General features: G+C 42.4%; 1 protein-coding gene across 1 annotated transcript in view; it reads left to right on the top strand.

Moving 5' to 3' along the window:
• DNAH11 (dynein axonemal heavy chain 11) overlaps window positions 1-11,267 on the top strand; it is a 337,309-nt gene that overhangs the window by 97,996 nt on the left and 228,046 nt on the right. Inside the window, exons 30-34 of the mRNA XM_019508567.1 lie at window positions 2,399-2,632; window positions 6,965-7,096; window positions 9,344-9,504; window positions 10,686-10,842; window positions 10,950-11,095. Of these exons, the coding sequence (XP_019364112.1) occupies window positions 2,399-2,632; window positions 6,965-7,096; window positions 9,344-9,504; window positions 10,686-10,842; window positions 10,950-11,095 (830 nt within the window). The remainder of the gene's footprint in view (window positions 1-2,398; window positions 2,633-6,964; window positions 7,097-9,343; window positions 9,505-10,685; window positions 10,843-10,949; window positions 11,096-11,267) is intronic.

Below are 11,267 nucleotides of genomic sequence, written 5' to 3' on the forward strand. Positions count from 1 at the left end.
GAAGTCTAGCACTACTGCCCTGCTAGTTGTGTTTCCCACCTTACATCGGATAGTGAATCCTGTCAACTGGTGGCCACTATCCCTTAGGTTACCTTGTATCTGTAGATCCCCCACCAAGTCCTTCCCTGTGGCCAGCATCAAGTCAAGTAAGGTGTTTCCCCTTGTGGGACTTCATACCTCTTGTGTTAGATGCAGGTCCTGTATGCAGGTTAAGAACCTATGTGAACGGGCAGACCTGGCCAACTGCTCCTTCCAGCAGATATCTGGGTAATTTAGGCCACCCATGACATCTAGGTATTTTGAGCATACTGCCTTTGAGAGCTGTTTCGAGAATTCTCAGAGAGAATTAGTCAGAGAGTTTGTTGTGCCACAGAGTGGTTGGTACACTATCTAACTCCAGCCTTGAGCATAGATTTCATACACATTAGGGGCTGGAAGGGACTTCAAGAGATCATCAGCTCCAGCCCCCCTGCCATAGGCCAGAAGTCGGCTGGGATCAAGTGACCCCAGCAAGAAATAAATCCAGCTGTTTTTTGAAGGAATCCAGGGAAGGTACTTGCACCATCTCTGGGGAGAGTTTGTTCCAGACCCTGGACACACACACTGTAAAGATCTTTTTTGTAATATCCAGTCTAAATTGGTCTTCCTAGAGTTTATGCCCATTAGACCTTGTTATCCCTTGGGGAGCTCTGGTGAACAGATGTTCTCCCAGGTCCTGATGTACCCCTCTTAAGCAGTTGTAGGCTGCCAGCAAGTTCCCCCTGAGCCTTCTCTTCTACAGACTGAAGAGTCCCAAGTCCCTCAGCCTTTCCTCATATGGCCGTCCCTCCAGGCCTTGGATCATACGAGTCACTCTCTTCTGGACTCTCCCAAGCTTCTCCACATCCCTCCTGAAATGGGGGGGGCCAATAATGGATGCAGTCCTCCAGCTGCAGTCTCACCAGGGCTGAGTAAAGTGGGAGGATGTCTTCCCTGGTTTTGCTTGAGATGTATCAGTGGATGCACGCCAGAGTTTGTTTAGCTTTGCTCATCACCGCATCACATTGGTGGCTCATATTCATCTTGTGGTCAATCAAAACCCGCAAGTACCTTTCAGTCGTGGTGCTAGCAAGTATAGCACTGCCTAGTCTGTAAGTATGCTGAGGGTTCTTCCTACCAAGGTGCAGCACCTTGCACTTCTCTATATTAAAGGCCATCTGGTTTTGGTCAGCCCACGTTGAGAGTGTGTCCAAGTTGGCCTGTATCCCCAGCCAGTCCTGTGGTATGACAGCCCTCCCCCATAATTTGGTATTGTCCGTGAACTTGGCCAGTTCACATCTGACTCCCGAATCTAGATCATGATGTAGATACACTCCTCACTTGGCAAATTTGGTAGTGGATACTTTCTATAGGCCAGATTTTCCTTGAAATCCACTACTACTGCCATTAAGGATATAAGACTTATTTTGGTAATGCCTCAAAGTCTTTCTTTTCCATTTGATGGGTGTTCTATGGCTTTTGTAATAAGAATATGATGGTCTAGTGTAGTGCCCAATAGAGAAGTGTTAACTTCACAGAAAACTGGTTATCATAACTAGTTCTAATGGTTCATGTTCATAGTAGAGAGGCCAGAGACTGAATAAGGGAAAAGACCTAACTTTTAAAAATGATTCCAACAAGAGACGGTGTAGGCATGTTGAAGGAGTGACACAGAGAAATCTGCACTGCTAATATCTGCTATGCATCTGTTTTGTAGATAAATTAGAGGATGTTTCTATCCACAGCTCTTAGCTAGATTTGGTGAGCCTTAAAATCATATATGCTAGGGCTGTTGAACTACATGGACAACATGCAGCCTGAGGGGTTATTTTGTAGCCCTGCCTCCCACCAAGCTGACAGTACCCCCTATCACTCTGGCTTCAGCAGCAGCCACGGTTGCTGAGTTCTCCTTCCCTCTTCCAGCTTCCACTTCCTACCCCAAGGTGGAGTGGGGCACAGCAGAGCATGGTGGTACAGACCACAGGGCTGGGGGAGCCCATGCCCACTTGTATAGTGCAGAAAGAGTGCAGGGGGGAGGAGGAAGGGGAAGACATGGCTGGTGTGCTGATGTTGGTGCTGGCATGGCTTGTGAGGCATGTGGCCACAGCCACTAGAAATTGGACGGCCCTGAGATGAGCAAAACTAAATGAGGGAAATATAAAAACTGTTACTGTCTCTGTTTCCATGAAAGGATGTGCGTTAGTACATCATGCTAAAATGGGGCAAAATGAAGAAAGAAAATAGATTTCAACTGGAATTTGCAAAAGCGTGTAAGAGTTTTGTTTTTATTGATGAGAAAATATATGCCGAGAAATACACTTTGAAATCAGAAGCAGCTCCTTTTTAAACACTCCTACATCATGTTATTGTTTTCCATAAGGTGGAGAATTGGTTACAACACGTTGAAGAAGCCATGCGCCAAACAGTGCGTCACTACATCATGGAAGCTGTACTAGCCTATGAAGAAAAGATGAGGGAGCGGTGGATTTTTGACTACCCTGCTCAAGTTGTACTTACCAGCTCACAAATCTGGTGGACCACAGATGTTGGGATAGCATTCAAGAGGCTAGAAGAGGGGTTTGAAACAGCCCTGAAGGATTATAATAAGAAGCAGGTACCATTTCTGATTTCTGTTGTATTTGAATGAAAAACAGTAAAATATGAAAACGGAACCTACTTGCACAGAAAGGCTTGGATGACATGTTAGATGTTTTTGTAGTCAAACATTATTTATGAACTAACTAATATTGTTGTTTTCTGAAAAGTCAGTCTGCTCCTCTCTTCCATTTCCTTCTCCCTGTTATAACCTGTGCCTTTCAGGGTCTTTTTCCATTAATAAAAACATGGTTTTAAAGTTTTCTGTGAGTTCATTTTGAAGGAATGATAAAAACAAAAGTAAGGTAAAATAAGAATACTGGGTTTTCTTCTTTTAAGTTTTAGCATTCCTCAGACACGTTCTGTACTAACTACATCCAGTCTGGAAACTTAATACTGACTCTTGGAGGTTTATATTTCTAATAACTAACTGTCAGGGTATTTATTCAAGAAACATTTTATGGACCTGTATTTTCAAAATCGGCTAGTGTTTTAGGTCACCGCAGTTGTTTGATCTGAAACTTGAGACATCTTAAAACATCTTGATCTTTCAGAAAATGGTTATTGCCCATGTACTGCAAGTCAGTAACATGGTGCAATTGGAGTATGTGATGGGTCCAAGAACATGCAACTTGCCAGTGTTCCTGTCCTTCCTATTTTAAAGCATCTCAAATTGTGCAAAATTAGGATGCCCCAAAATCATTAGCCAGTTTAAATTGTAGAACGTACTGAAAACTGGTAGACAAAAATGTGACAGGACACGCATGATATTGGAAATGATTGGATTTTGCATCTAAAAAATGGGTGGGGAATAATGCATGTATAGTGAAACCGACACTTGGATTGGTTAAGATTTGTGATTTATGTGATTTGATTCTAAATCAACAGAGCCAAACAAATCTTTCTTTACTTTTTGTTTCACTTAAAATGGGTGTTTTTCTGCTGTTTGATTTGCAGCTTTGCCATCTGTTTCCCCATAATTCCCATTAAAATAGTATTCTAATATTAACATTCTTAGTTTTCATCTTGCAAACATTCAAATGGAGTAGTTTAATTTTAAAACTAGATCAAATTCAACTACATTGTATGGTCTGCCAGAACAAATAATTCTTAGTTGATCTCTGCAAGTAGAGAAGAGGAAAAAATTAAGCCCAACTAATCACAGAAGTCATGTCACAATGTCAATTCACATATACGGTTTACTGGCCAATATTCTGCCATTAATGTTCCCCCTGCCCCTTTTTGAAAGGGGTGGAGCTGCTTAAAAACTGATGACTTGCTGTGGTTTCATGTTGTTTCTTTATCTCAAAGGTACACGATGTGTATATCACATCGGGGCAGATCTTCTGTTTCTTCACACCAAAGGCGCTATACAGGAGTCAATTCTTTGTGCAGGCCGTGGAGTGGGCTTCTGTGAGCTGTCCGCAGGCAGTGATTTCTCCTTAGGTAGCATATGCCTATACTTTGTGCCACAACCACTCCATACCTGGAATAATGGGAAACTTCTGCTGCCTTTGCACTGGGTAGAGAGTGCAGAGGAAATGTATATGGTAACTTTTGAAAGAAACTTTGAAGTCTATCAGAGTGCTGTATAATTCAAGTTAAATTTTTGTCCTTCAGTGTCCCATGAAGTTGTGGTGTGATAGGCTAAATCAAAATGAAATTAGCCGCGGTGTTCTTCTCTTGCTCGACTGCCACATATCCTGTTAGAAAGCAAGAAAATTAGGTACTATGACTGCATTTCACAAACAAAGCAATTTTATTCAGCGAAATAACTGCCTCATCCTTAACTCTGTCCTCCATAAAAAGAGAATATTTAAATTGCGTAATAATAATGTAAAAATGCAGTTTTTGAGGTTCCTTTCATTCTGTACCTTTTTCGTAGGAAGGTCTAAATGCATACAAACAACCTGTGTCGTAGATTGCTTATCCATTAAGTTATCTCCTTCTATAAATGCTATTTCAAGCTAAATAAAAATGTGTGTGGCAGGCTGGCTAGTGGGCTCCCTGGCAGCCCGGACTGTTAATTTGAGCCTGAAGGGCTCGGACTCTGTTGGTGGAGATGGTTTTTCCTTCCCCACCAATCGGGGAAGGCAGAGGGAAGGCAGCCCTGCCCTGATCCGCAGGCAAGGTGAACAAGAAGACCTGAAAGGAGAACTAACCCCTCAGGTTTCCTCATTGGTCCATTCCCAATCTGGGGTGGAAACTTCAGAGGGAATAAAAGCCTGCGTGCCAAATACACAGATGGCTTTGATGAGGGATGACAAAAAAGAGCTGGTTGAGCTGACCAGTGGGGTGGAACAGTTGCACCAGAAGTGCCCTGAAGATGCCTTCACTGGACGGGGAGCAGCAAGCGGTTGTGTCTCTGACCTCCTGTGGAGGGAGCCATGGCGATACTGCACAAGTCAGTGCATGGGACCACAGTCGCTGCTTGAGGCACTGTGGATCTCCAATCCTCTGCACAAGGCAGGGGCGAGGGTGCGCGGAGGGTCCAGGAGCAGAGAGGACCTCGGCCGCTGCACAAAGCAGCGCAGATCTCCAACCCCCTGTACAAGGCAGGGGTGACGGTGCATAGGCTGGTGCACAGAGTGTCTGGGAGCAGACGGGACTGTGGCAGCTGCACAATGCAGCATGGGTCCCCAATCATGCATGAGGCAGGAGCAGGGCCACCAGTGCACAGGGCCATGGAGCTGAAGGGATTGCTTGGGTCTCCAACCCTGCATGAGGCAGAAACAGGGCCAGTGCACAGAACAGAGTGTGGGCTGACTGGCCGGGAGAGCCTCACGAGGCAGCTGAGGCCTCCTTGCAGGAGGAGGAGATGCCTCATGCCTGGAGACGAGTCCAGCCCCACCAAGCCACAGGGAGTCATGAGTCACCCAGGAATAGGATTCCCACAGAGGAGGAGGGCCCCCCCCTCCTCACACACACCCCTAGGTGCAGGTGACTGAGGGGAAGCCCCTGATGGGCAGCAGACAATTTGTTCTGGGGCATAGAAAGGATTTCAGGGCTCCTGCTTCCACGAGGGAAATTCCTGGGTTAAGGGCCCTGCCAGCTGAGTATCCTAAGCGGGGTTAAGGGTGCCCTATAGGGAGATGGGGTCCCTCGCCAGGTTGTCATTTCTTCATTGGGAACAGCTGTTGTACCGTCATTGTATTTTGTTCTTTCTTCCCCTGTACTGTTGGGATCCTTGTTGTAAGCCCTGCACCTTATTATTGTACTTAACAAGGAGAATACACTACCCTGTATTGCTATTAATTGTATAGAGTATTATATGTAAATGTATTGTATTTGATATGCCCCTGTTGTGAATATTTAATTATTGACTCATCACTGCCAGGCATATTGTTATTGGTCCGTCTACTAACCCCTGTTTTATCCTTGTTCCCTCTCCCCCTCAGGCCTGGAAGGCACTGAATGAGGGGCAGGGGCTACAATTTAACTTGGATGCCGCTGGGAACCAGGCCTTTTTGTGGGTTCAGGGTTAATTAGCGGATGTTTGGTTAAATTCATAACTGTAAATATTTAAATAACTGTAAATATATAGATATACACATAAGTGTGTGTGTATAAGTTTGGTGATTATGCATTGTAAACTCTTTTATAATATTAACACTGTATATAGTTAAGATTTGCTGAGTGTCCTGGCTCTCTGCTCTGTAGGAAGAGGGGAACTGAATACAGTTAGGCTGCCATGCCTCCCACAGCATACCTGCACCCACTGATATCCCTTCATTTGGAGAGGGGGTACGTTTCTGCGTACCACCTGGGTTACACATGTGCAGCCTTAGGCTGAGATCTTTTTAATTTATCAGAAACATTTTAAAGAGAACATGTTCTTTAAGGATATTTATGAATTTCCAGAATTTATCTATCACCCATGTTAGATTTTATAAATCCTTCATTCATTGCCTTATTTCTTTAGTACTTTCCTACAATATCATTTCAAGTGCTTTCAGCAGTGAAAATGTTTCAAGCACTTATTAGACTCTCAAGAGGAATGGATATACTAAGAACATCTTAATCATGAGATGTTATTGACCATAATATTCCAGTTTAATTTTATTCCATTGCCCTTACCGCACCCAATGGGATCAACTTGTTCCTTCCTACTCCTGCTATGCATTGTTATTACAGTAGGTTTTTTAGACAAGTTAGTTAGTCCTATTTATCTCCATATTTCTTGTATTGATTTTTCTTGAACTGATCCCAGTTTCCCAGTTTTAATATTTGTGCTCATATGTTTACATATTCAAGACAGTTTGTCAATTAATTTGGTCCATGTAATAAATTCAGTCTCCAGTGGTTTGTGGGGTATCAAATGTTGTAACAGAATTATTTTCCTATTTTCTAGATCACTCAGTTAAATGCTCTTATTGCCCTGCTGCTGGGAGAACTTACTTCAGGTGAAAGACAGAAAATCATGACCATTTGCACTATAGATGTACATGCTAGAGATGTTGTTGCAAAACTTATAGCTCAGAAGGTAAATGTTAAGCTGTAATCTATCTTGCGTACAATGTCTCAGGGGTTTTATAAAGCAATAATACTTTTAAACCATAGTTGTGCCCAGGACTGTATGCACATGGAAGGGGTGATGGCACATGTATGGATACAAGAACTACCTGTTTTGCAGCTGTGTGTTTGAATGACTGAGGCGTTGACTGGAGTACAATGACTGGACTCCCCTTCTGAGTGCTTGTCTTCAGAAATCTAAAATCTGAATGAGGAATTAGGCTAAGAGTTCTTGCTTTTCCTATTTTTAGGAATTACTCTAACTTTCAGCCAGGTTCAACACTGTGGTCAGCAAGATGTTTCTTTCTAAACATCACGTGTGGACTCATAATGTAATTCTACAAAGTAATTTATCCCAGATTTGACTCCATAGTAAGGAGCAGATACAAGGAGAGCTCTTCAAAGCTAGCTGCTTCTAGCAGATGCTGTTAAGAGTGCCTTGTTGCTAGGTAGAAAGGAGCCACTTTGTATTGAAGAAAGAGCTATCTTGGGATGAAGTTGACTAGGAGAGTGAACACAAAATTCACTTGAGAATAAAGTCCAAGCTTTCATGGACTATTGCTGTGCTAGGAAAGAAAACTTATTCCATACTAAGGTTGCATGTCCTGCGTCCTCTCCACGTTCACTGCATAGCAAAGTCAGTTTACTTCATAATAAATGTTATGTGTCCATACTCTCAAATCACAAAAAATATGCATCTATATTACCTTCAGCCATTCCAATGCTATTCAAAAGATTGTGGGATCCATGAAGGTCTTCCTCACTTACTAATGAGGAACTCATTTTCCTAGTGAGCTTTCTTATGTGGCCTCTTCATTTTGAATTATTCAGCTGCTTTTATTCTAACTTCTGCTTAGACTGCATGAATGTCTCCAAACTTTGAAGGGATGACTCGCATGAAGGTTTTAGGATAAGCATATTAATATACATGAAATACTGTTCAGCTGAAGTTTCAAGCATACTAACTCAAATGTATATTACCTTATACTGGAGGTTGTATGAAGAGGGTTGTTTTTTTCTCAACTCCCTGAGATTTTCTGATTTTTGTCTCACCTCTGTTTATCTACGACAGTGTTTCCCAAACTTTTGATATCTGGGGCACAATTTTGCTGGATTAAAACTAGTGACTCACTTCTGAATTTTGTGGCACCCTAGATGAAGAATCGCTGAGATGGATCTAAATCCAGAAAAGATAAGGAGTGGGCCTTGAGGTTAAACAAGTTGAGAATCACTGATCTATCTGGTAGAACTTAAGGGTAGTAGGGTCAGGACCTCGTCTTGCTTTGCCCTGCTCTTTTCAGTCTGCCCTTCCCAACTTCTGGTCTGTTCTTCAGGGGGCAAGGGCAGCCCCCACTGCAAAGATTGTTCCTGTAGCACCTCACATGCCAGCAACCACCCTCATGGCCCTCCTCCTCCTGGCCTTGGGAGTGTGGCAGAAGTAGAGGAGATAAGCAGGGCTACAAAACACAGCTCTGTCCATCTGCCTGCTCATAGCAGAGCACACTTCTGGGAGTGTCAGGATGGCACAGGGGCTGCCTGAAGCTGGGAAAGGGCAGGGGAAGGCAGTAAAATTGGCAGCAATCCCCAGAGGAGCAGCCACGGGCACCACTGGAGTACCTGGAACAGATGTATAGTGCCAGATGTAGGAGGAGAGCATTTTACCTCTAATGGACTCACACTTTGCTGTGGCACATGCTTTGGGAATCAGTGGTCTACTAGGTTTCCTTCCAGGATGAGGGATTCAGCTGGGTTCATTTGTTTCATTTTGTGCCAAAAAAATTTTTTCTAACATATAAATATGATACATAGGCATGCTGGTAAAGTAATGGTCTTTATTTTGTGGTCCCAGTCATGTGATAGCATTAGGGCTGCAGGCAACATGAAAGAAAGCATCTGAGAAGTAAAATGAAACTATGCTAGTAGGTGCATGTGTAAGTGGTGTCTGGTCAAATCTGTGGGGTTTAAAACAGAAGTCTTGGCAAAATAAGTAGTAATGTGCCCTATTAAAATGTTCTTACATTATACTTGTTTCTGTTTTAAATGTACAAATGCCCCAAAGCAAATCTAATGCTTATTATTTGGCTTTAGTAGTAATTGCTCATAAATGACTAGGAATGAGGTGTGAAACTTACCAATGACTACTGAAGCAGTTTGGCATGTCTGGCTTCTTTCATCTCAGAAGCTTCTATATAACATAATAGCTGTGCAATTATTTTAGGTCACCAATTCCCAAGCTTTTACTTGGCTGTCACAACTACGTCATAGATGGGATGAGGCCAACAAACACTGCTTTGCTGACATTTGTGATGCTCAGTTCCAGTACTTTTATGAGTATTTGGGAAATACTCCCCGGTTGGTTATTACACCTCTGACTGACAGGTAAAGATTTACTAATAATCTCTACTTAATCCATTTTATAGAATACAGAAGCTTGCTTTAGGAAAAATCTCTCTCTAGCTCTTTCAGATATTTGTTAAGGCCTTTCTTAAAAGATTTGTTAATATGACACATGCAATAGCATTATGTCTCAGTGTGTTTATAAATAAAAAAGTTATGACTCTAATTATTATTCTTAGTTACATAATGAGTATAGGCTATTTTAGTTTAGTTAATGTGGCATATACTCCTCATGTAACCTGACAAATATTTAAATTATTGCATGTATCTAGAGCTGATCAAGAATTTTCAAGGAAATCTTTTTGGCTGTTGAAAAATGCCAGTTTGCAACAAGAGCTAGCACAATCGCATGAAAAGTTTCAAAGAAAATTTCCTTAAGAAAGATTTCTCAAGCCCCAGGAAGATGGGGTTGGAGAGAGAAAGGCCTAGACTAGCCAGTAAGCTAGTGTTTAGGGTACTTGGCTAAAATGTGGGAGAGCCAGGTTAAAGTCTCTGATCTGATAAAGCAGAGTTGGGGCTTAAATCTGTTGCTCCCTCATGCAAAAAGGGTGTCTACCACTGGCCCAGGAATGTCTCACTTATGGCCTGTGGATTGGATCTGGCTTGCAGAACCAGGTTGTGTAACCTGCAGGCCTGATAGAGAGGCCAGGAATTTGGGAGTGGGACCTGCTGCTTAAATCCATGACATGGGAGTGGCAGGGGGCAAGAAATGGCTGAATTAACCACCACTGATGCTGCTCACCCTGCTGCGCTGTATGAATCTGGATTATGGGGCTCCTCACAGGCTGGAATCTGGCCTAGGGTATAGGGTGAGTTTGATGTCCCTGCACTAACCTATTAGCTGTTATGATCCAGAACACTCTCTTTATGGAAAAGAGGCTTCTATTTCATCCCCTTGCAAAATGAGAACATTTTTTAAATCTCAGATTTTCTGGAGGGACCCAAAAACTGGAACTGACTTTTGAATGCACAGTAGATATTTGCTAGCTAATGTTGCAGTGAACTTCTACATGATCATGTTGTAGTTATGAACAAATTGTAAAATTAAGGACATAGTGCAAACTTTAAATTTCTGAACATTTTTAGGTTTTAAAAGTCTCAATCATTTATAGTGATATTCTCTGCTTTAGGTAGTAAATAACTATAGTTTTCATTGCTTGAAGGTGTTACATTACTTTAACCCAGTCTCTGCACCTAACAATGAGTGGGGCTCCTGCAGGTCCAGCTGGTACAGGTAAAACAGAGACTACCAAAGATCTGGGTCATGCCCTTGGTATGATGGTCTATGTCTTCAACTGTTCTGAGCAGATGGATTATAAGGTATGGCATTCTATTAAATGGTGCTGTTTTATTTATCAAATAATAGTACATGAAAAAGGTTGCTTTAAGAAAACTAAAAATATTAAATGTTTGGTTCTCTCTTTTAGTCCATAGGAAATATATATAAGGGTTTAGTACAGACAGGTGCCTGGGGATGCTTTGATGAGTTCAATCGAATTTCAGTAGAAGTTCTGTCAGTTGTGGCAGTACAAGTGAAGACTATACACGATGCCATTAGAAATAAGAAGAAAAAGTGAGTATTTTAGCATTAATTCTTTATAGGCGTTTAAAAGATTGTGCATAAAAAATAAAAATATAAATCTTTGTAACAAAGGTTGGCCCCAGCAGTGGGGGGTGCCAGTAAGCTAAAAGTGCTGGTTACCTGAGGCACAGGGTTTCCAGCCGGATGCCGAGCAGGGGGTGGC

The sequence above is a fragment of the Gavialis gangeticus genome, unplaced genomic scaffold (genome assembly GCF_001723915.1).
Source record: "Gavialis gangeticus isolate Ggan-Ray unplaced genomic scaffold, GavGan_comp1, whole genome shotgun sequence".
Taxonomy (NCBI): Eukaryota; Metazoa; Chordata; order Crocodylia; family Gavialidae; genus Gavialis; species Gavialis gangeticus.